Source organism: Hyla sarda, unplaced genomic scaffold, assembly GCF_029499605.1.
Source record: "Hyla sarda isolate aHylSar1 unplaced genomic scaffold, aHylSar1.hap1 scaffold_1832, whole genome shotgun sequence".
NCBI classification, from domain to species: domain Eukaryota; kingdom Metazoa; phylum Chordata; class Amphibia; order Anura; family Hylidae; genus Hyla; species Hyla sarda.
In genome coordinates this window covers 38,480-66,479 of record NW_026608480.1, presented here as the reverse complement: position 1 = coordinate 66,479, position 28,000 = coordinate 38,480, and the positions used below count along the sequence as shown (strand labels likewise).

Below are 28,000 nucleotides of genomic sequence, written 5' to 3'. Positions count from 1 at the left end.
GGACATTACAGGGCAGTCCAGCTGTGTATGAGCTGCAGGAGCGGATCCAGCAAGTGAGCGCAGGACAGCACGAGCAGAGTAAGTTTGAGGGGGAGTGGCTGTATATTAGGGGAGGGGGGGGGAGCGGTGGTCGGAGCGGCTGTGCCTGGTGTATACTGGGGGAGCGCTGTGCCTGGTGTATACTGGGGGAGCGGCTGTGCCTGGTGTATGCTGGGGGAGCGGCTGTTCCTGGTGTATACTGGGGGAGCGGCTGTACCTGTTGTATGTAGTGGCGGGTAGCGTCTGTACCTGGTGTATGTAGGGTGGGTAGCGGCTGTATCTGGTGTATGTAGGGGTGGGTAGCGGCTGTATCTGGTGTATGTAGGGGGCGGGTAGCGGCTGTATCTGGTGTATGTAGGGGGCGGGTAGCGGCTGTATCTGGAGTATGTGGGGGCGGGTAGTGGCTGTAGCTGGTGTATGTAGGGGTGGGTAGCGGCTGTATCTGGTGTATGTAGGGGTGGGTAGCGGCTGTATCTGGTGTATGTAGGGGGCGGGTAGCGGCTGTATCTGGTGTATGTAGGGGGCGGGTAGCGGCTGTATCTGGAGTATGTGGGGGCGGGTAGTGGCTGTAGCTGGTGTATGTAGGGGTGGGTAGCGGCTGTATCTGGTGTATGTAGGAGGTGGGTAACGGCTGTAGCTGGTGTATGTAGGAGGTGGGTAGTGGCTGTATCTGGAGTATGTAGGGGGCAGCAGCGGCTGTATCTGGTGTATGTAGGAGGTGGGTAGTGGCTGTATCTGGAGTATGTAGGGGGCAGGCAGCGGCTGTAGCTGGTGTATGTAGGGGGCGGGTAATGGCTGTAGCTGGTGTATGTAGGGGTGGGCAGCGGCTGTATCTGGAGTATGTAGGGGGCAGGCAGCGGCTGTAGCTGGTGTATGTAGGGGTGGGTAGCATCTGTATCTGGTGTATGTAGGTGGCGGGTAGCGGCTGTACCTGGTGTTATGTAGGTGGCGGGTAGTGGCTGTACCTGGTGTATGTAGGTGGCGGGTAGCGGCTGTACCTGGTGTATGTAGGTGGCGGGTAGCGGCTGTACCTGGTGTATGTAGGTGGCGGGTAGCGGCTGTACCTGGTGTATGTAGGAGTGGGTAGCGGCTGTACCTGGTGTATGTAGGGGTGGTAGTGGCTGTACCTGGTGTATGTAGGGGTGGGTAGCGGCTGTACCTGGTGTATGTAGGTGGCGGGTAGCGGCTGTACCTGGTGTATGTAGGGGTGGGTAGCGGCTGTACCTGGTGTATGTAGGGGGTGGTAGCGGCTGTACCTGGTGTATGTAGGGGTGGGTAGCGGCTGTATCTGGTGTATGTAGAGGAGGGTAGCGGCTGTATCTGGTGTATGTAGGTGGCGGGTAGCGGCTGTATCTGGTGTATGTAGGTGGCGGGTAGCGGCTGTACCTGGTGTATGTAGGGGTGGGTAGCGGCTGTACCTGTGAATGTAGGGGTGGGTAGCGGCTGTACCTGGTGTATGTAGGGGTGGGTAGCGGCTGTACTTGGTGTATGTAGGGGTGGGTAGCGGCTGTATCTGGTGTATGTAGAGGTGAGGTAGCGGCTTTATCTGGTGTATGTAGGTGGCGGGTAGCGGCTGTACCTGGTGTATGTAGGTGGCGAGTAGCGGCTGTACCTGGTGTATGTAGGGATGGGTAGCGGCTGTACCTGGTGAATGTAGGGGGTGGGTAGCGGCTGTACCTGGTGTATGTAGGGGGTGGGTAGCAGCTTTATATGAATCTTTTCTCTCCTCCGCAGCTCTGGTCGGGGTTCGCTCCTCTTTTCATTTATCCTCCTGGAGATTCTCCCCTCAGGATCCCCCCAAACCTCTGAGTATCCTGAAGACGAGGACCCCAGCACCTGCATCAGCACCAGGTACATTACACAGTGTGACGGGAGGGGCGCTCTGCAGCGTGACGGGAGGGGGGGCGCTCTGCAGCGTGACGGGAGGGGGGGCGCTCTGCAGCGTGACGGGAGGGGGGGGGGCGCTCTGCAGCGTGACGGGAGGGGGGGGGCGCTCTGCAGCGTGACGGGAGGGGGGGGCGCTCTGCAGCGTGACGGGAGGGGGGGCGCTCTGCAGCGTGACGGGAGGGGGGGGGCGCTCTGCAGCGTGACGGGAGGGGGGGGCGCTCTGCAGCGTGACGGGAGGGGGGGCGCTCTGCAGCGTGACGGGAGGGGGGGCGCTCTGCAGCGTGACGGGAGGGGGGGCTCTGCAGCGTGACGGGAGGGGCGCTCTGCAGCGTGACGGGAGGGGGGGCGCTCTGCAGCGTGACGGGAGGGGGGGCGCTCTGCAGCGTGACGGGAGGGGGGGCGCTCTGCAGCGTGACGGGAGGGGGGGGCGCTCTGCAGCGTGACGGGAGGGGGGGGCGCTCTGTAGCGTGACGGGAGGGGGGGCGCTCTGCAGCGTGACGGGAGGGGGGGATGCTCTGCAGTGTGATGGTTCCGTCCCCTATATATACACGTTCTGCTCTTCTCTTACAGTCCCCACATGGAGGCGGAGTTCTCTGTGTGCACGCGGAGCGGTTCTCTGTACCTGTGGGACGTGGAGAGTGGGTAGGTAGGGTGGTGCGGTTTTCTGATGTGGGGGGGGGGGTCTCATCTTGTGGCCCTCATTGTACAGGATTCCATTGTGTTCCGCAGGTTACAGCGCGTGCGGCAGGATGCAGAGAACCTGATATTCCGTGATGACTCTGGGTGGTGGTGGAGCGACTTCACATCTCACCCTCGGGTGCTGACCTTCGCGGACAGGACGGGGTACAACTGGTGGATGTCAGGGTGAGGGTTGGCTGTCCTACAGGGGGTGCAGCTGGCTGACTTCATGGTGAGGGGCGGGTGTCCTGCAGGGGGTGCAGCTGGTGGACATCAGGGTGAGGGGCGGCTGTCCTACAGGGGTGCAGCTGGGGGACATCAGGGTGAGGGGCGGCTGTCCTTCAGGGGGTGCAGCTGGGAGACATCAGGGTGAGGGCGGCTGTCCTACAGGGGTGCAGCTGGCAAACTTCAGGGTGAGGGGTGGCTGTCCTACAGGGGTGCAGCCAGCGGACTTCAGGGTGAGGGGCGGCTGTCCTACAGGGGGTGCAGCTGGTGGACATCAGGGTGGGGTGTGGCTGGTGGACATCCGGGTGAGGGGCGGTTGTCCTACAGGGGGTGCAACCGGCGGACTTCAGGGTGAGGAGTGGCTGTCCTTCAGGGGTGCAGCTGGTGGACATCAGGGTGAGGAGTGGCTGTCCTTCAGGGGGTGCAGCAGTGGACATCCGGGTGAGGGGCGGTGTCTTAAAAGGGGTGCAGCTGGCAGACTTCAGGGTGATGGGTGGCTGTCCTACAGGGGTGCAGCTGGTGGACATCAGGGTGAGGGGTGGTTGTCCTACAGGGGGTTTAGCTGGCGGACTTCATGGTGAGGGCGGCTGTCCTACAGGGGGTGCCGCTTGCGGACTTCAGGGTAAGGGGCGGCTGCCCTACAGGGGTGCAGCTGGCAGACTTCAGGGTGAGGGTCGGCTGTCCTACCCCCTGTAGGACAGCCGCCACTCACCCTGAGTCCGCCAACTGCACCCCCTGTAGGGCAGCCGCCCCTCACCCTGAAGTCTGCAGCTGGCGGACTTCAGGTTGAGGGCGGCTGTCCTACAGGGATGCAGCTGATGGACGTCAGGGTAAGGGGGTGGCTACCCTACAGGGGGTGCAGCTGGCGGACTTCAGGGTGAGGGCGGCTGTCCTACAGGGGGTGCAGCTGGCGGATAACAGGGTGAGGGTCGGCTGTCCTACAGGGGGTGTAGCTGACGGACATCAGGATGAGGGCGGCTGTCCTAAAGGGGTGCAGCTGACGGACATCAGGATGAGGGGCGGCTGTCCTACAGGGGGTGCAGCTGGCGGATAGCAGGGTGAGGGTCGGCTGTCCTACAGTGGGTGTAGCTGGCGGACATCAGGGTGAGGGCGGCTGTCCTACAGGGGGTGCAGCTGGCGGATAGCAGGGTGAGGGTCGGCTGTCCTACAGTGGGTGTAGCTGGTGGACATCAGGTGAGGGTCAGCTGTCCTTCAGGGGGTGCTCTGTCCTATGTGCGCTGCACAAGATTAACCCTTTATCTCTCCAGGTTCCCAATTCAGAGGGACGGGACCTTTTCCGCATTGGGCAGGAGAGTAAATATCAGTGCGGAGAACGAGTGATGATAACACGGAGCCTGCGGGAGACCGATCCGGCGCACTGCCTGGTGACCACTCAGGTACAGAGCCCCCCCTTATTATATAGCCCCTGTATTATCTCCCCCCAGTATAATAACCAGTGTACTGCCCCCCCCAGTATTATAACCAGTATTATAACCAGTGTACTGACCCCCCCCCCAGTATAATAACAAGTGTACTGACCCCCCCCCAGTATAATAGACGAGTGTACTGACCCCCCCAGTATAATAACGAGTGTACTGACCCCCCAGTATAATAACGAGTGTACTGACCCCCCCCAGTATAATAACCAGTGTACTGACCCCCCCCAGTATAATAACAAGTGTACTGACCCCCCAGTATAATAACCAGTGTACTGACCCCCCCAGTATAATAACCAGTGTACTGACCCCCCCAGTATAATAACCAGTGTACTGACCCCCCCAGTATAATAACCAGTGTACTGACCCCCCAGTATAATAACCAGTGTACTGACCCCCAGTATAATAACCAGTGTACTAACCCCCCCAGTGTAATAACCAGTGTACTGACCCCCCCAGTATAATAACCAGTGTACTGACCCCCCAGTATAATAACCAGTGTACTGACCCCCCCAGTATAATAACCAGTGTACTGACCCCCAGTATAATAACCAGTGTACTAACCCCCCAGTGTAATAACCAGTGTACTGACCCCCCCAGTATAATAACCAGTGTACTAACCCCCCAGTATAATAACCAGTGTACTGACCCCCCCCCCCAGTATAATAACAAGTGTACTGACCCCCCCCAGTATAATAACGAGTGTACTGACCCCCCCCCAGTATAATAACGAGTGTACTGACCCCCCAGTATAATAACAGTGTACTGACCCCCCCCCCCAGTATAATAACAAGTGTACTGACCCCCCCCAGTATAATAACGAGTGTACTGACCCCCCCAGTATAATAACAAGTGTACTGACCCCCCCCAGTATAATAACGAGTGTACTGACCCCCCCCCAGTATAATAACAAGTGTACTGACCCCCCCCAGTATAATAACGAGTGTACTGACCCCCCCCCAGTATAATAACGAGTGTACTGACCCCCCAGTGTAATAACCAGTGTACTGACCCCCCCCCCAGTATAATAACAAGTGTACTGACCCCCCCAGTATAATACGAGTGTACTGACCCCCCCCAGTATAATAACGAGTGTACTGACCCCCCAGTATAATAACCAGTGTACTGACCCCCCCCAGTATAATAACCAGTGTACTGACCCCCCCAGTATAATAACCAGTGTACTGACCCCCCCAGTATAATAACCAGTGTACTGACCCCCCCAGTATAATAACCAGTGTACTGACCCCCCCAGTATAATAACCAGTGTACTGACCCCCCCCAGTATAATAACCAGTGTACTGACCCCAGTATAATAACCAGTGTACTGACCCCCCAGTATAATAACCAGTGTACTGACCCCCCAGTATAATAGTGTACTGACCCCCAGTATAATAGCCAGTGTACTGACCCCCCCAGTATAATAACCAGTGTACTGACCCCCCCAGTATAATAACCAGTGTACTGACCCCCCCAGTATAATAACCAGTGTACTGACCCCCAGTATAATAACCAGTGTACTAACCCCCCCAGTATAATAACCAGTGTACTGACCCCCAGTATAATAACCAGTGTACTAACCCCCCCCCAGTATAATAACCAGTGTACTGACCCCCCCAGTATAATAACCAGTGTACTGACCCCCCCAGTATAATAACCAGTGTACTGACCCCCCCAGTATAATAACCAGTGTACTGACCCCCAGTATAATAACAAGTGTACTGACCCCCCAGTATAATAAGTGTACTGACCCCCCCAGTATAATAACCAGTGTACTGACCCCCCCAGTATAATAACCAGTGTACTGACCCCCCAGTATAATAAGTGTACTGACCCCCCCAGTATAATAACAAGTGTACTGACCCCCCCCCCCCCCGCCCCCGTGTATGTAATAAGCACTAACTATATAATAAACCGCCCAAAAAAGCACCAGAGCAACTGAAGGTTTTCTTACCTTTTGTGACGGAAAAGACAGGAAGCGTCACATTATGCTAAAACCTTCTTCACTGTTCTCCATAGCAGCAAAGTTTTTAATATAATAACAGAAAAAACATGAAAAAACTTGATAAGTACAACCAAGAGTGCTGTATAATGCTCAGCCAATCAGAGCGTAGTCCAGGGAATATGTCACTTCCTGGTACACTACAACTGTACACAATGGTAAACGTGAAAAAAGTCCTAAAACATAGATAATAATATAAAAGTCCTATAATGGAAGGGAAGGGTTAAAGGGCGGGATAGTGTTCGCCTCCGGTCTTTCATGAAATCTATATTTTCCATCCACATTTTATATCAAGACAGGAGGCGAACACTTTGTTTAAAGCTAAACCATAAATACACTAATATAATACAACAAAGAAATAATCCGAAACAATTAAAGGGGCACTCCGCTTGGAGTAAATCAACTGGTGCCAGAAAGTTAAACAGATTTGTAAATTAAAATACAATTCTGTGCGCAGTTCACACCCGGTCCCCACCGGCCCAAAAAAACAAATCTAAAGAAGAAATGTCACCCACCCCTGAAGAATACCCCCCTGCTGGGTACACAGTAAGTGAAGGGTTTAGGAAACAGTTAGTTTGAAAAAAACACTAAAGATTTTTATTAAAACACAATGGATAAAAAAGGTAATTTTATCCAATAAAAAACATAAGTGACCGAGCAACGATATAAATAGAATATTTTACCATTGGGCCCTAATGGTATATAGATGGATATAGCACTGCTAATGTTGGCCGGCTATCCGGAAGAGACTATTAATCCGGCATGAAGATGTTTGAAATATTGGAACAGTCTTTGAAATGAAGAGACTGAGCTGTTCATAGTCATTTAAGGGTTAAATGTTTCTCACCCTGTCCGCTGGTCCCCGTACTGCGATGGGCTGAAGATAATGTAGGTTACACTTGGTATATTGTAACTGAAGGCTTGGCTGCTGTGCGTTAGTTGGAGTCCGTCTGGAAGTGGGGGCTCTGGCAAGTGACTCCCCCGTCGGAGGTCCGCAGCAGCGGCGTGTGGCTGCGATGGTATCGGAACCTCTGCTGGATTCGTCAGGGCGGAGCACTCGTGGAGATGGCAGAAGTAAATCAATGCGGCAGGTAGGTGAGGTCCCCGGCTAGGGCAGCAGGTGAGTAGACGGCTTCTTCCAATTATGGTGCCGGCTGCGTCTCTATATTCCTCTGTTCAGACAGAGTAAAGCCTAGACGCGTTTCAGGGAGCTCAACACAACCCCTTCTTCAGTAGGCAAAATTGTATAAGAGATGGTACAAGCTGGAGCTCTATATATGGCGGCTTCTCATGTGTTTTATATTAGGGACATCAGATGGACCAGAACTGTGGAACGGACGAGGTCATCAAAACCTGGTTCAGAGGAATCATCATTTCTTATTTTTTATATTTCTTTTAATCTTTTTTATTATTTTCTACCATTCATTCTCCCATTGATTTATATTCCTATTTCTTTCACACTATCCTTAATTTCATCCTATTCCCTACATTTCCCTACGTCTATCATCTGAATCCATGACATTTCTCTATGCGTTCTGTTCCCCACTCCTGACTCTTCCTATGACTCTGTTCACACTCGCGCACTATTTCGGTCTGCATTTATATACATTATTACTACATCATTGAACAACGCGTAACATCAAAGTTGCGCTACACGGGGACAATGTGATGTAAATTAGATGTCGAGAATATCTGGACCCCACATTCACCCACAATGAGCATTAATGGATCTAACATTTCTCACTTGCAACAATATATGACTTTTATGTATCTATTTTGTATATGTCGTCATTCTTTATGTATTTATGCTTTTAAGTGATTCCTCGTCCGTTCCACAGTTCTGGTCCATCTGATGTCCCTAATATAAAACACATGAGAAGCCGCCATATATAGAGCTCCAGCTTGTACCATCTCTTATACAATTTTGCCTACTGAAGAAGGGGTTGTGTTGAGCTCCCTGAAACGCGTCTAGGCTTTAACTCTGTCTGAACAGAGGAATATAGAGACGCAGCCGGCACCATAATTGGAAGAAGCCGTCTACTCACCTGCTGCCCTAGCCGGGGACCTCACCTACCTGCCGCATTGATTTACTTCTGCCATCTCCACGAGTGCTCCGCCCTGACGAATCCAGCAGAGGTTCCGATACCATCGCAGCCACACGCCGCTGCTGCGGACCTCCGACGGGGGAGTCACTTGCCAGAGCCCCCACTTCCAGACGGACTCCAACTAACGCACAGCAGCCAAGCCTTCAGTTACAATATACCAAGTGTAACCTACATTATCTTCAGCCCATCGCAGTACGGGGACCAGCGGACAGGGTGAGAAACATTTAACCCTTAAATGACTATGAACAGCTCAGTCTCTTCATTTCAAAGACTGTTCCAATATTTCAAACATCTTCATGCCGGATTAATAGTCTCTTCCGGATAGCCGGCCAACATTAGCAGTGCTATATCCATCTATATACCATTAGGGCCCAATGGTAAAATATTCTATTTATATCGTTGCTCGGTCACTTATGTTTTTTATTGGATAAAATTACCTTTTTTATCCATTGTGTTTTAATAAAAATCTTTAGTGTTTTTTTCAAACTAACTGTTTCCTAAACCCTTCACTTACTGTGTACCCAGCAGGGGGGTATTCTTCAGGGGTGGGTGACATTTCTTCTTTAGATTTGTAAATCACTTCTATTAAAAAAAAATCTTAATCCTTCCAGTACTTAATAGCTGCTGAATACTACAAAGGAAATTCTGTTCTTTTTAGAACACAGAGCTCTCTGCTGACATCTCTGTCCATTTTGGGAACTGTCCAGAGTAGGAAAAAATCCCCATAGCAAACATATGCTGCTCTGGCCAGTTCCAAAAATGGACAGAGATGTCAGCAGAGAGCACTGTGGTCGTGATGGCAGCAGAGAGCACTGGGTTTAAAAAAGAAAAGAATTTTTGCTGTAGTATTCAGCAGCTATTAAGTACTGGAAGGAAGCATGGAAAAAAGAAATATCAGATCTATAAAGATTAAGGGTCCGATAGGCTTTACCCAAATCTAAAGAAGCTGAAAGAAAGTTTAAGATGTGAGGAGCAGATGCGTGTATGGGATCCAAATCCCGTTGTGTGCACCAATCGGACCAACGTTTCCAGGCTGATCGGTAAGAAGTCCTGGTACCGGAAGCCCTGGCGTCACGGAGGATGTTTCTAATGGAGGATGACCCGATATTAAGCAGCAGAGGAAGCTGATTGGACAAGATTAGAGGGTGAGGATTGCCTGATGGATCTAGAGTAGGATCATTTGTAAATTTGGGGAAATTTGTCGGCCACCAAGGATCAACACAATGGTCGCCTTTTGAATAGAGACCTATAAGAGGACTCTAGGAATTAGGTTAAAAGGAGGAAAAGTGTATAGGACGTCTGGAGGCCATGTCTGAAGAAGGGGATCCACTACTGACGACCCCAAAGAAGATTGTAGGGTCCAATGGCTGTAATCGCTTAGGTAACGAGAATTCCAATCCGCTATTGGAGAGACCAGTGTCTGTCCAGGCAGAAGTGCCAGAGGTCTTTAGTCAGATTGGCAGCATTTCCGATTTCGTGTCACCTAAACGGTTGATGTATTGAACCGCAGAAATATTGTCCATCCGAAGAAGGAAACAACAATGGGATTTGTGTTAAAGCAAAAGGCGAACAGCTCCAACCAATTGATGTGAAGGAGGTATATAGGCAACACGGCTCACCACATGCAGTCTATATACCCCCTGATGACTGTGAGGATTCAGAGGGGGCACTATATACGTGTAGTCTATATACCTCCTGATGACTGTGAGGATTCAGAGGGGGCACTATATACGTGTAGTCTATATACCTCCTGATGACTGTGAGGATTCAGAGGGGGCACTATATATGTGCAGTCTATATACCTCCTGATGACTGTGAGGATTCAGAGGGGGCACTATATATGTGCAGTCTATATACCTCCTGATGACTGTGAGGATTCAGAGGGGGCACTATATATGTGCAGTCTATATACCTCCTGATGACGGTGAGGATTCAGAGGGGGCACTATATATGTGCAGTCTATATACCCCCTGATGACGGTGAGGATTCAGAGGGGGCACTATATATGTGCAGTCTATATACCTCCTGATGACGGTGAGGATTCAGAGGGGGCACTATATATGTGCAGTCTATATACCCCCTGATGACTGTGAGGATTCAGAGGGGGCACTATATATGTGCAGTCTATATACCTCCTGATGACGGTGAGGATTCAGAGGGGGCACTATATATGTGCAGTCTATATACCTCCTGATGACGGTGAGGATTCAGAGGGGGCACTATATATGTGCAGTCTATATACCTCCTGATGACTGTGAGGATTCAGAGGGGGCACTATATATGTGCAGTCTATATACCTCCTGATGACGGTGAGGATTCAGAGGGGGCACTATATATGTGCAGTCTATATACCCCCTGATGACTGTGAGGATTCAGAGGGGGCACTATATATGTGCAGTCTATATACCTCCTGATGACTGTGAGGATTCAGAGGGGGCACTATATATGTGCAGTCTATATACCTCCTGATGACTGTGAGGATTCAGAGGGGGCACTATATATGTGCAGTCTATATACCTCCTGATGACTGAGGATTCAGAGGGGGCACTATATATGTGCAGTCTATATACCTCCTGATGACGGTGAGGATTCAGAGGGGGCACTATATATGTGCTGTCTATATACCTCCTGATGACGGTGAGGATTCAGAGGGGGCACTATATATGTGCAGTCTATATACCTCCTGATGACTGTGAGGATTCAGAGGGGGCACTATATATGTGCAGTCTATATACCTCCTGATGACTGTGAGGATTCAGAGGGGGCACTATATATGTGCAGTCTATATACCTCCTGATGACTGTGAGGATTCAGAGGGGGCACTATATATGTGCAGTCTATATACCTCCTGATGACGGTGAGGATTCAGAGGGGGCACTATATATGTGCAGTCTATATACCTCCTGATGACTGTGAGGATTCAGAGGGGGCACTATATATGTGCAGTCTATATACCTCCTGATGACTGTGAGGATTCAGAGGGGGCACTATATATGTGCAGTCTATATACCTCCTGATGACTGTGAGGATTCAGAGGGGGCACTATATATGTGCAGTCTATATACCTCCTGATGACGGTGAGGATTCAGAGGGGGCACTATATATGTGCAGTCTATATACCTCCTGATGACGGTGAGGATTCAGAGGGGGCACTATATATGTGCAGTCTATATACCTCCTGATGACTGTGAGGATTCAGAGGGGGCACTATATATGTGCAGTCTATATACCTCCTGATGACGGTGAGGATTCAGAGGGAGCACTATATATGTGCAGTCTATATACCTCCTGATGACGGTGAGGATTCAGAGGAGGCACTATATATGTGCAGTCTATATACCTCCTGATGACTGTGAGGATTCAGAGGGGGCACTATATATGTGCAGTCTATATACCTCCTGATGACGGTGAGGATTCAGAGGGGGCACTATATATGTGCAGTCTATATACCTCCTGATGACGGTGAGGATTCAGAGGGGGCACTATATATGTGCAGTCTATATACCTCCTGATGACTGTGAGGATTCAGAGGGGGCACTATATATGTGCAGTCTATATACCCCCTGATGACGGTGAGGATTCAGAGGGGGCACTATATATGTGCAGTCTATATACCTCCTGATGACGGTGAGGATTCAGAGGGGGCACTATATATGTGCAGTCTATATACCCCCTGATGACTGTGAGGATTCAGAGGGGGCACTATATATGTGCAGTCTATATACCCCCTGATGACTGTGAGGATTCAGAGGGGGCACTATATATGTGCAGTCTATATACCCCCTGATGACTGTGAGGATTCAGAGGAGGCACTATATATGTGCAGTCTATATACCTCCTGATGACTGTGAGGATTCAGAGGGGGCACTATATATGTGCAGTCTATATACCTCCTGATGACGGTGAGGATTCAGAGGGGGCACTATATATGTGCAGTCTATATACCTCCTGATGACGGTGAGGATTCAGAGGGGGCACTATATATGTGCAGTCTATATACCTCCTGATGACTGTGAGGATTCAGAGGGGGCACTATATATGTGCAGTCTATATACCCCCTGATGACTGTGAGGATTCAGAGGGGGCACTATATATGTGCAGTCTATATACCTCCTGATGACTGTGAGGATTCAGAGGGGGCACTATATATGTGCAGTCTATATACCCCCTGATGACTGTGAGGATTCAGAGGGGGCACTATATATGTGCAGTCTATATACCTCCTGATGACGGTGAGGATTCAGAGGGGGGCACTATATATGTGCAGTCTATATACCTCCTGATGACTGTGAGGATTCAGAGGGGGCACTATATATGTGCAGTCTATATACCTCCTGATGACTGAGGATTCAGAGGGGGCACTATATATGTGCAGTCTATATACCTCCTGATGACGGTGAGGATTCAGAGGGGGCACTATATATGTGCAGTCTATATACCCCCTGATGACTGTGAGGATTCAGAGGGGGCACTATATATGTGCAGTCTATATACCCCCTGATGACTGTGAGGATTCAGAGGGGGCACTATATATGTGCAGTCTATATACCTCCTGATGACGGTGAGGATTCAGAGGGGGCACTATATATGTGCAGTCTATATACCTCCTGATGACTGTGAGGATTCAGAGGGGGCACTATATATGTGCAGTCTATATACCCCCTGATGACTGTGAGGATTCAGAGGGGGCACTATATATGTGCAGTCTATATACCTCCTGATGACTGTGAGGATTCAGAGGGGGCACTATATATGTGCAGTCTATATACCTCCTGATGACGGTGAGGATTCAGAGGGGGCACTATATATGTGCAGTCTATATACCTCCTGATGACGGTGAGGATTCAGAGGGGGCACTATATATGTGCAGTCTATATACCTCCTGATGACTGTGAGGATTCAGAGGGGGCACTATATATGTGCAGTCTATATACCTCCTGATGACGGTGAGGATTCAGAGGGGGCACTATATATGTGCAGTCTATATACCTCCTGATGACTGTGAGGATTCAGAGGGGGCACTATATATGTGCAGTCTATATACCTCCTGATGACGGTGAGGATTCAGAGGGGGCACTATATATGTGCAGTCTATATACCTCCTGATGACGGTGAGGATTCAGAGGGGGCACTATATATGTGCAGTCTATATACCCCCTGATGACTGTGAGGATTCAGAGGGGGCACTATATATGTGCAGTCTATATACCTCCTGATGACTGTGAGGATTCAGAGGGGGCACTATATATGTGCAGTCTATATACCTCCTGATGACGGTGAGGATTCAGAGCGGGCACTATATATGTGCAGTCTATATACCTCCTGATGACGGTGAGGATTCAGAGGGGGCACTATATATGTGCAGTCTATATACCTCCTGATGACGGTGAGGATTCAGAGGGGGCACTATATATGTGCAGTCTATATACCTCCTGATGACGGTGAGGATTCAGAGGGGGCACTATATATGTGCAGTCTATATACCTCCTGATGACTGTGAGGATTCAGAGGGGGCACTATATATGTGCAGTCTATATACCTCCTGATGACTGTGAGGATTCAGAGGGGGCACTATATATGTGCAGTCTATATACCTCCTGATGACGGTGAGGATTCAGAGGGGGCACTATATATGTGCAGTCTATATACCCCCTGATGACTGTGAGGATTCAGAGGGGGCACTATATATGTGCAGTCTATATACCCCCTGATGACTGTGAGGATTCAGAGGGGGCACTATATATGTGCAGTCTATATACCTCCTGATGACGGTGAGGATTCAGAGGGGGCACTATATATGTGCAGTCTATATACCCCCTGATGACTGTGAGGATTCAGAGGGGGCACTATATATGTGCAGTCTATATACCCCCTGATGACTGTGAGGATTCAGAGGGGGCACTATATATGTGCAGTCTATATACCTCCTGATGACTGTGAGGATTCAGAGGGGGCACTATATATGTGTTTTTAGGATGGGGTCAGGATTATGTCCTAGTAGTTGTGGGATTGTTGTCCACATTCCCAATAACCTGTGATAAGTGGTTTGTCCACTCGCTGATTGATCACTTTGGCCATAGTATCATTTCACTTCTCATTTTATTTCATTATCAAATAAAAGTTATAGGTTATAGATCTATCTTCATATAGGGATTTCTGTACCCCGGGCATTGTGCTCTGGGGTAATGGTAAATAAAGCCTATAATAACGGAGATAATTACACGGTAATGTGATCTGTGTATAATGTATGGTAATATATATTTGGATATATATGTGTGTGTATATATATATATATATATATATATATATATATATATATATATAATCTAAAGAGTATTAGCAGCAGTACCTCAGTATTAGACGTCAGCGCTCCAGACCCAACCAATTTCCAACCATATAGAAAAACAAGAGTGCGGCCCTCAAATGCTGAAAAGATATAGTGAATTTATTGTCTCACATCAGAGCAGCAACGTTTCAAGCTTGAAAAAGGTTCCATTGTGGGACTGAAACGTTGCTGCTCTGATATGAGACAATAAATTCACTATATCTTTTCGGCATTTGAGGGCCGCACTCTTGTTTTTCTATATGGTTGGAAATTGGTTGGGTCTGGAGCGCTGACGTCTAATACTGAGGTACTGCTGCTAATACTCTTTACTACTTTTACTTTTAATACTATATATATTTATTATACTGTAATGTGATCACTATATAATGTATGGTAATATATATATATATACTGTAATGTGATCACTATATAATGTATGGTAATATATATATACTGTAATGTGATCACTATATAATGTATGGTAATATATATATACTGTAATGTGATCACTATATAATGTATGGTAATATATATATACTGTAATGTGATCACTATATAATGTATGGTAATATATATATATATACTGTAATGTGATCACTATATAATGTATGGTAATATATATATACTGTAATGTGATCACTATATAATGTATGGTAATATATATATACTGTAATGTGATCACTATATAATGTATGGTAATATATATATATATACTGTAATGTGATCACTATATAATGTATGGTAATATATATATATATACTGTAATGTGATCACTATATAATGTATGGTAATATATATATACTGTAATGTGATCGCTATATAATGTATGGTAATATATATATATACTGTAATGTGATCACTATATAATGTATGGTAATATATATATATATATATATACTGTAATGTGATCACTATATAATGTATGGGAATATATATATATATACTGTAATGTGATCACTATATAATGTATGGTAATATATATATATACTGTAATGTGATCACTATATAATGTATGGTAATATATATATATATACTGTAATGTGATCACTATATAATGTATGGTAATATATATATATATACTGTAATGTGATCACTATATAATGTATGGTAATATATATATATATATATACTGTAATGTGATCACTATATAATGTATGGTAATATATATATATATATACTGTAATGTGATCACTATATAATGTATGGTAATATATATATATATACTGTAATGTGATCACTATATAATGTATGGTAATATATATATATATATACTGTAATGTGATCACTATATAATGTATGGTAATATATATATATATACTGTAATGTGATCACTATATAATGTATGGTAATATATATATATATATACTGTAATGTGATCACTATATAATGTATGGTAATATATATATATATACTGTAATGTGATCACTATATAATGTATGGTAATATATATATATATATACTGTAATGTGATCACTATATAATGTATGGTAATATATATATATACTGTAATGTGATCACTATATAATGTATGGTAATATATATATATACTGTAATGTGATCACTATATAATGTATGGTAATATATATATATATATATACTGTAATGTGATCACTATATAATGTATGGTAATATATATATATACTGTAATGTGATCACTATATAATGTATGGTAATATATATATATATACTGTAATGTGATCACTATATAATGTATGGTAATATATATATATATATATACTGTAATGTGATCACTATATAATGTATGGTAATATATATATATACTGTAATGTGATCACTATATAATGTATGGTAATATATATATATACTGTAATGTGATCACTATATAATGTATGGTAATATATATATATATATATACTGTAATGTGATCACTATATAATGTATGGTAATATATATATATACTGTAATGTGATCACTATATAATGTATGGTAATATATATATATATACTGTAATGTGATCACTATATAATGTATGGTAATATATATATATATACTGTAATGTGATCACTATATAATGTATGGTAATATATATATATATACTGTAATGTGATCACTATATAATGTATGGTAATATATATATATATACTGTAATGTGATCACTATATAATGTATGGTAATATATATATATATATATACTGTAATGTGATCACTATATAATGTATGGTAATATATATATATATACTGTAATGTGATCACTATATAATGTATGGTAATATATATATATATACTGTAATGTGATCACTATATAATGTATGGTAATATATATATATATACTGTAATGTGATCACTATATAATGTATGGTAATATATATATATATATACTGTAATGTGATCACTATATAATGTATGGTAATATATATATATATACTGTAATGTGATCACTATATAATGTATGGTAATATATATATATACTGTAATGTGATCACTATATAATGTATGGTAATATATATATATATATATATATATATATATATACTGTAATGTGATCACTATATAATGTATGGTAATATATATATATATACTGTAATGTGATCACTATATAATGTATGGTAATATATATATATATATACTGTAATGTGATCACTATATAATGTATGGTAATATATATATATATACTGTAATGTGATCACTATATAATGTATGGTAATATATATATATACTGTAATGTGATCACTATATAATGTATGGTAATATATATATATACTGTAATGTGATCACTATATAATGTATGGTAATATATATATATACTGTAATGTGATCACTATATAATGTATGGTAATATATATATATACTGTAATGTGATCACTATATAATGTATGGTAATATATATATATACTGTAATGTGATCACTATATAATGTATGGTAATATATATATATATACTGTAATGTGATCACTATATAATGTATGGTAATATATATATATATATACTGTAATGTGATCACTATATAATGTATGGTAATATATATATATACTGTAATGTGATCACTATATAATGTATGGTAATATATATATATACTGTAATGTGATCACTATATAATGTATGGTAATATATATATATATATACTGTAATGTGATCACTATATAATGTATGGTAATATATATATATATATACTGTAATGTGATCACTATATAATGTATGGGAATATATATATATATACTGTAATGTGATCACTATATAATGTATGGTAATATATATATATATACTGTAATGTGATCACTATATAATGTATGGTAATATATATATATATACTGTAATGTGATCACTATATAATGTATGGTAATATATATATATATATACTGTAATGTGATCACTATATAATGTATGGTAATATATATATATATATACTGTAATGTGATCACTATATAATGTATGGTAATATATATATATATATACTGTAATGTGATCACTATATAATGTATGGGAATATATATATATATACTGTAATGTGATCACTATATAATGTATGGTAATATATATATATACTGTAATGTGATCACTATATAATGTATGGTAATATATATATATATACTGTAATGTGATCACTATATAATGTATGGTAATATATATATATATATATATACTGTAATGTGATCACTATATAATGTATGGTAATATATATATATATATACTGTAATGTGATCACTATATAATGTATGGTAATATATATATATATATATATACTGTAATGTGATCACTATATAATGTATGGTAATATATATATATATATACTGTAATGTGATCACTATATAATGTATGGTAATATATATATATACTGTAATGTGATCACTATATAATGTATGGTAATATATATATATATGTACTGTAATGTGATCACTATATAATGTATGGTAATATATATATATATATATACTGTAATGTGATCACTATATAATGTATGGTAATATATATATATATATACTGTAATGTGATCACTATATAATGTATGGTAATATATATATATATGTACTGTAATGTGATCACTATATAATGTATGGTAATATATATATATACTGTAATGTGATCACTATATAATGTATGGTAATATATATATATACTGTAATGTGATCACTATATAATGTATGGTAATATATATATATATATATACTGTAATGTGATCACTATATAATGTATGGTAATATATATATATATGTACTGTAATGTGATCACTATATAATGTATGGTAATATATATATATACTGTAATGTGATCACTATATAATGTATGGTAATATATATATATACTGTAATGTGATCACTATATAATGTATGGTAATATATATATATATATATACTGTAATGTGATCACTATATAATGTATGGTAATATATATATATACTGTAATGTGATCACTATATAATGTATGGTAATATATATATATACTGTAATGTGATCACTATATAATGTATGGTAATATATATATACTGTAATGTGATCACTATATAATGTATGGATATATATATATATACTGTAATGTGATCACTATATAATGTATGGTAATATATATATATACTGTAATGTGATCACTATATAATGTATGGTAATATATATATATATATATATATACTGTAATGTGATCACTATATAATGTATGGTAATATATATATATATACTGTAATGTGATCACTATATAATGTATGGTAATATATATATACTGTAATGTGATCACTATATAATGTATGGATAGATATATATATATATATATACTGTAATGTGATCACTATATAATGTATGGTAATATATATATATACTGTAATGTGATCACTATATAATGTATGGTAATATATATATATACTGTAATGTGATCACTATATAATATATGGTAATATATATATATATATACTGTAATGTGATCACTATATAATGTATGGTAATATATATATATATACTGTAATGTGATCACTATATAATGTATGGTAATATATATATATATATACTGTAATGTGATCACTATATAATGTATGGTAATATATATATATATACTGTAATGTGATCACTATATAATGTATGGGAATATATATATATATACTGTAATGTGATCACTATATAATGTATGGGAATATATATATATATACTGTAATGTGATCACTATATAATGTATGGTAATATATATATATACTGTAATGTGATCACTATATAATGTATGGTAATATATATATATATATATACTGTAATGTGATCACTATATAATGTATGGTAATATATATATATATATACTGTAATGTGATCACTATATAATGTATGGTAATATATATATATACTGTAATGTGATCACTATATAATGTATGGGAATATATATATATATACTGTAATGTGATCACTATATAATGTATGGTAATATATATATATATACTGTAATGTGATCACTATATAATGTATGGTAATATATATATATATGTACTGTAATGTGATCACTATATAATGTATGGTAATATATATATATACTGTAATGTGATCACTATATAATGTATGGTAATATATATATACTGTAATGTGATCACTATATAATGTATGGATATATATATATATACTGTAATGTGATCACTATATAATGTATGGTAATATATATATATACTGTAATGTGATCACTATATAATGTATGGTAATATATATATATACTGTAATGTGATCACTATATAATGTATGGTAATATATATATATATATACTGTAATGTGATCACTATATAATGTATGGTAATATATATATATATACTGTAATGTGATCACTATATAATGTATGGTAATATATATATATATATACTGTAATGTGATCACTATATAATGTATGGTAATATATATATATATACTGTAATGTGATCACTATATAATGTATGGTAATATATATATATACTGTAATGTGATCACTATATAATGTATGGTAATATATATATATATACTGTAATGTGATCACTATATAATGTATGGTAATATATATATATATACTGTAATGTGATCACTATATAATGTATGGTAATATATATATATATATACTGTAATGTGATCACTATATAATGTATGGTAATATATATATATATACTGTAATGTGATCACTATATAATGTATGGTAATATATATATATACTGTAATGTGATCACTATATAATGTATGGTAATATATATATATATACTGTAATGTGATCACTATATAATGTATGGTAATATATATATACTGTAATGTGATCACTATATAATGTATGGTAATATATATATATATATATACTGTAATGTGATCACTATATAATGTATGGTAATATATATATATATATACTGTAATGTGATCACTATATAATGTATGGTAATATATATATATATACTGTAATGTGATCACTATATAATGTATGGTAATATATATATACTGTAATGTGATCACTATATAATGTATGGATATATATATATATACTGTAATGTGATCACTATATAATGTATGGTAATATATATATATACTGTAATGTGATCACTATATAATGTATGGTAATATATATATATATATACTGTAATGTGATCACTATATAATGTATGGTAATATATATATATATACTGTAATGTGATCACTATATAATGTATGGTAATATATATATATATATACTGTAATGTGATCACTATATAATGTATGGTAATATATATATATACTGTAATGTGATCACTATATAATGTATGGTAATATATATATATATACTGTAATGTGATCACTATATAATGTATGGTAATATATATATATATATACTGTAATGTGATCACTATATAATGTATGGTAATATATATATATATATACTGTAATGTGATCACTATATAATGTATGGTAATATATATATATATATAAATACTGTAATGTGATCACTATATAATGTATGGGAATATATATATATATATATATATATATACTGTAATGTGATCACTATATAATGTATGGTAATATATATATATATACTGTAATGTGATCACTATATAATGTATGGATATATATATATATATATACTGTAATGTGATCACTATATAATGTATGGGAATATATATATATATACTGTAATGTGATCACTATATAATGTATGGTAATATATATATATATACTGTAATGTGATCACTATATAATGTATGGTAATATATATATATATATATACTGTAATGTGATCACTATATAATGTATGGTAATATATATATATATATATATATACTGTAATGTGATCACTATATAATGTATGGTAATATATATATATATATACTGTAATGTGATCACTATATAATGTATGGTAATATATATATATATACTGTAATGTGATCACTATATAATGTATGGTAATATATATATATATATATACTGTAATGTGATCACTATATAATGTATGGTAATATATATATATATGTACTGTAATGTGATCACTATATAATGTATGGTAATATATATATATACTGTAATGTGATCACTATATAATGTATGGTAATATATATATATATACTGTAATGTGATCACTATATAATGTATGGTAATATATATATATATACTGTAATGTGATCACTATATAATGTATGGTAATATATATATACTGTAATGTGATCACTATATAATGTATGGTAATATATATATACTGTAATGTGATCACTATATAATGTATGGTAATATATATATATATGTACTGTAATGTGATCACTATATAATGTATGGTAATATATATATATATACTGTAATGTGATCACTATATAATGTATGGTAATATATATATATATATACTGTAATGTGATCACTATATAATGTATGGTAATATATATATATATATATATATACTGTAATGTGATCACTATATAATGTATGGTAATATATATATATATATACTGTAATGTGATCACTATATAATGTATGGTAATATATATATATATACTGTAATGTGATCACTATATAATGTATGGTAATATATATATATATATATACTGTAATGTGATCACTATATAATGTATGGTAATATATATATATATGTACTGTAATGTGATCACTATATAATGTATGGTAATATATATATATACTGTAATGTGATCACTATATAATGTATGGTAATATATATATATATACTGTAATGTGATCACTATATAATGTATGGTAATATATATATATATACTGTAATGTGATCACTATATAATGTATGGTAATATATATATATATGTACTGTAATGTGATCACTATATAATGTATGGTAATATATATATATATACTGTAATGTGATCACTATATAATGTATGGTAATATATATATATACTGTAATGTGATCACTATATAATGTATGGTAATATATATATATATATACTGTAATGTGATCACTATATAATGTATGGTAATATATATATATATGTACTGTAATGTGATCACTATATAATGTATGGTAATATATATATATACTGTAATGTGATCACTATATAATGTATGGTAATATATATATATACTGTAATGTGATCACTATATAATGTATGGTAATATATATATATATACTGTAATGTGATCACTATATAATGTATGGTAATATATATATATATATACTGTAATGTGATCACTATATAATGTATGGTAATATATATATATATACTGTAATGTGATCACTATATAATGTATGGTAATATATATATATATACTGTAATGTGATCACTATATAATGTATGGTAATATATATATATACTGTAATGTGATCACTATATAATGTATGGTAATATATATATATATACTGTAATGTGATCACTATATAATGTATGGTAATATATATATATACTGTAATGTGATCACTATATAATGTATGGTAATATATATATATATATACTGTAATGTGATCACTATATAATGTATGGTAATATATATATATATATACTGTAATGTGATCACTATATAATGTATGGATATATATATATAATACACACACACACTGTGGAGTGAACACTCTCTTATTCCTTTCCTCTTCAGTTCTCTCTATACATCATGGATGAGCGCTTTCCTTTGGTGCCCGTGACTAAATGGGATCACATGCTGGAGGAACCTCCCACGTATGTCTGCGCCATTCCTGGAGACACCATTGACCGCCCCAACAACAAGATCCTGCTCGGCACTCAGCACAGTCAGGAGACGCTCATGGTGCAATACTCGGGTACGTCACCGGTCTGGTCTGTGATCTGGTCTGTTACCTGGTCTGTGGTCTAGTCTGTCACCAGTCTGGTCTATGATCTGGTCTATGATCTGGTCTGTTACCTGGTCTGTGGTCTAGTCTGTCACCAGTCTGGTCTATGATCTGGTCTATGATCTGGTCTGTTACCTGGTCTGTGGTCTAGTCTTTCACCAGTCTGGTCTATGATCTGGTCTGTTACCTGGTCTGTGGTCTGGTCTGTCACCAGTCTGGTCTATGATCTGGTCTATGATCTGGTCTGTTACCTGGTCTGTGGTCTAGTCTTTCACCAGTCTGGTCTATGATCTGGTCTGTTACCTGGTCTGTGGTCTGGTCTGTCACCAGTCTGGTCTATGATCTGGTCTGTTACCTGGTCTGTGGTCTGGTCTGTCACCGGTCTGGTCTATGATCTGGTCTGTTACCTGGTCTGTGGTCTGGTCTGTCACCGGTCTGGTCTATGATCTGGTCTGTTACCTGGTGTGTGGTCTAGTCTGTCACCAGTCTGGTCTATGATCTGGTCTGTTACCTGGTCTGTGGTCTGGTCTGTCACCGGTCTGGTCTATGATCTGGTCTGTTACCTGGTCTGTGGTCTGGTCTGTCACCGGTCTGGTCTATGATCTGGTCTGTTACCTGGTCTGTGGTCTGGTCTGTCACCGGTCTGGTCTATGATCTGGTCTGTTACCTGGTGTGTGGTCTAGTCTGTCACCGGTCTGGTCTATGATCTGGTCTGTTACCTGGTCTGTGGTCTGGTCTGTCACCGGTCTGGTCTATGATGTGGTCTAGTCTGTCACCGGTCTTGTCTGTTACCTGGTCTGTGGTCTGGTCTGTCATCGGTCTGGTCTGTCATCGGTCTGGTCCCTGGTGTGTGGTCTATGATCCGGTCTGTTACCTGGATTGTGGTATAGTCTGTCACTTGGTCTAGTCGGTCACCGGTCTGGTCTATGATCTTGTCTGTCACCTGGTCTGGTCTATGACCTGGTCTGTGGTCTGGTCTGTCACCTGGTCTGTGGTCTTGACTGCAGAACCACAGACAATACTACGGACATCTCCCCGGTCTGTGGTCTTGTCCCCTGTCTGCGGTGTCGTCTGCGGTCTTGTCCCCTGTCTGCGGTGTCGTCTGCGGTCTTGTCCCCTGTCTGCGGTGTAGTCTGCGGTCTTGTCCCCTGTCTGCGGTGCAGTCTGCGGTCTTGTCTCCTGTCTGCGGTGTCGTCTGCGGTCTTGTCCCCTGTCTGCGGTGTCGTCTGCGGTCTTGTCCCCTGTCTGCGGTGCAGTCTGCGGTCTTGTCCCCTGTCTGCGGTGTAGTCTGTGGTCTTGTCCCCTGTCTGCGGTGTCGTCTGCGGTCTTGTCCCCTGTCTGCGGTGTCGTCTGCGGTCTTGTCCCCTGTCTGCGGTGTCGTCTGCGGTCTTGTCCCCTGTCTGCGGTGTCGTCTGCGGTCTTGTCCCCTGTCTGCGGTGTCGTCTGCGGTCTTGTCCCCTGTCTGCGGTGTCGTCTGCGGTCTTGTCCCCTGTCTGCGGTGTCGTCTGCGGTCTTGTCCCCTGTCTGCGGTGTCGTCTGCGGTCTTGTCCCCTGTCTGCGGTGTAGTCTGCGGTCTTGTCCCCTGTCTGCGGTGTAGTCTGTGGTCTTGTCCCCTGTCTGCGGTGTAGTCTGTGGTCTTGTCCCTGGTCCCCGGTCTGTGGTCTTGTCCCTGGTCCCCGGTCTGTGGTCTTGTCCCTGGTCCCCGGTCTGTGGTCTTGTCCCTGGTCCCCGGTCTGTGGTCTTGTCCCTGGTCCCCGGTCTGTGGTCTTGTCCCTGGTCCCCGGTCTGTGGTCTTGTCCCTGGTCCCCGGTCTGTGGTCTTGTCCCTGGTCCCCGGTCTGTGGTCTTGTCCCTGGTCCCCGGTCTGTGGTCTTGTCCCTGGTCCCCGGTCTGTGGTCTTGTCCCTGGTCCCCGGTCTGTGGTCTTGTCCCTGGTCCCCTGTCTGCAGTCATCTCCCCGGTCTGTGGTCTTGTCCCCTGTCTGCGGTCTTGTCCCCTGTCTGCAGTGTAGTCTGGGGTCTTGTCCCCGGTCTGGGGTCTTGTCCCCCTGTCTGCGGTCGTCTCCCCGGTCTGGGGTGGTGTTCCTGGTCTGGGGTCGTGTCCGCAGTCTTGTCCCGTCTGCGGTGTAGTCTGCGGTCTTGTCCCCTGTCTGCAGTGTAGTCTGGGGTGGTGTTCCTGGTCTTGGGTCATGTCCGCAGTCTTGTCCCGTCTGCGGTGTAGTCTGGGGTCTTGGGTCTGGTCTGGGGTCTTGTCCCCAGTTGTGTTCTCTGTCCCCGGTCTGTCTCCTCACACTTCTGGTGGTGTGTTGCAGGTGGTGGCTCCAGCTCCTGTCGACTGCACTTACCGGCTCTATATCTGCCACGGCTTTGCAAGTCTCTGGATCATCTGGCTCCGCTGCTGCCTCATCACCAGGACACAGTGCTCCCGAGGCTGCAGTCCCCGCTGGCCGGTCAGTATAGTCCCTGCTCCATCACACTCAAAGTAGCCACGTATTGGTGGGAAGGCCTCTGCCTCATGGAACCTCTGGAGGTCTCCTGCCCAGATTATGATTAAGAGGCCGAAACGTCATGTCTAATACTACTGTGCAGTCTGCTGTCCTGTGGAGGTTTTACTGTACTCTGGTTCCTCTGGTGCTTGTACTGTGCTCTGTCCAGAGGAGGTTGTACTGTGCCTTCTCTGTCTGCTCTATCCAGTGGCGGTTGTACTGTGCGTTCATTGTCTGCTCTCTCCCTTGGCAGGTTTGGCGTCTGCTTCCTTGGGATCGGACAGAGATCTCTTGCTGGTTTTCCAGTTGACTGCCGCCGGTGATCTTTTCATCCAGAGACTCTTACAGAAGGCGGCCAACACACCAGATGACATTACAGTACAGTCCCCTGTGTCTGACTCCGCCCCTGAGGAGCCAGTTGCTAGCACCTCCCACCAGTCAGCCCCTGAGGATGAGGCTGTAAGCTGCAGTGCTATGTCTAGTCACCTGGTTTCTCCCGGCACTTTCCCCTCACCCCTGCGGTCTAATAGTAGCTTCTGCAGGTGGCTCCATGATTTGTACAGAGCCCGCCCCCAAGGAGGGCCTGCCCCCCGCCCACGATGCTCACTACAACAACGTTCCCTTTCAGAGAAGATGAGGGACAACACCCCAGAAGTGTCCAGACTGAGGGAGCATCTACGGCAGACTATGAGGAGGGGAGTGCTCGTCCCCCCAGAGGCCACATCCCCCAGGTTAGAGGCCGTCCATACAGATGGCTGGAAGGATCCACTGAGCGAGCGTCTGACAGCGTCCTGGGAGGGGGCACTGGGGCTGTGGTGGGAGGATCTACTGGGGACAAACAAGGAGAAGAAGATCCGGGCGCTGAGAGAAAAACGACTAAGACTGAAACGGGCCCGGACCCGAAGCGCGCTGTCCGGGAGCTTCACCTCAATCGCCTCCGAACCTTATGAGAGAGAGGCCGCCTCTCCGTGGTCAGGGGACAGTGCCCCAGGGTTAGACTCATCTGCTGACCTCATAGCAGTGCCCTCCACCAGTGAGGACCCTGCAGGAGACTCCTCAGCCATCACAGTCCTCTCCTCACAGTCTCTACAGGTCAAAGGAATCCCGCACGAGAAGAGACTGGTGCTGCGAGAGTTCCTCTCCTCCACTGTGACCGCTCCCGCACCTCTGCCCACGGCCTCCCAGCCACACTCTCAGTCCCAGCCACACTCCCAGTCCCAGCCACACTCCCAGTCCCAGCCACACTCTCAGTCCCAGGCTGTGTCCCAGCCACACGCTCAGTTGGAGCCATTCCCCCAGTCACTCTTCCAGCCACTCTCTGAATCGCAGTCACTCTTCCAGTCCCAGCCCCTCTCTCAGTCCCAGCCCCTCTCTCAGTCGCAGTCACTTTCCCAATCTCGGTCCTTGCAGTCTCAGGCCTCGAGGAAGAGATTTCGGATGGGATTTTAAGGAAGTGCGCCTGTCCACACCACACTATGATGCACATTATGACTGCAGCTCTGGATGTGACTGGAGCACTAGACCGTGCAGCCGCTCACACATTTCTGTATACATAAAGCTTGTATAAAGAAGAGCTCTAACATCAGCTGATTTGTTTGGGAGCCCTAAAAATAAAGAAGAAATACAATTCTGCACCAAAACTGCTGCTTGTGAGC

At 41.6% G+C, this 28,000-nt stretch overlaps 1 protein-coding gene across 3 annotated transcripts; it reads left to right on the top strand.

Moving 5' to 3' along the window:
- Positions 1–27,972, top strand: LOC130314544 (TATA box-binding protein-associated factor, RNA polymerase I, subunit C-like). 3 transcript variants are annotated; one of them, XM_056552734.1, is made up of 9 exons: positions 1–78; positions 1,774–1,890; positions 2,497–2,568; positions 2,656–2,770; positions 3,205–3,225; positions 4,098–4,226; positions 23,652–23,832; positions 26,172–26,309; positions 26,599–27,972. In XM_056552734.1, the coding sequence occupies exons 3-9, from the start codon at positions 2,504–2,506 to the stop codon at positions 27,792–27,794; spliced, it is 1,845 nt and encodes a 614-aa protein (XP_056408709.1). In that variant the 5' UTR covers positions 1–78; positions 1,774–1,890; positions 2,497–2,503; the 3' UTR covers positions 27,795–27,972. The 3 variants fall into 3 exon arrangements, with proteins under 3 accessions (XP_056408709.1, XP_056408710.1, XP_056408711.1); XM_056552735.1 differs by lacking the exon at positions 3,205–3,225 and adding an exon at positions 2,862–2,882; XM_056552736.1 differs by lacking the exons at positions 1–78; positions 1,774–1,890; positions 2,497–2,568; positions 3,205–3,225 and having other exon boundaries at positions 2,656–2,790.
- Positions 27,973–28,000: the final 28 nt, after the last annotated feature.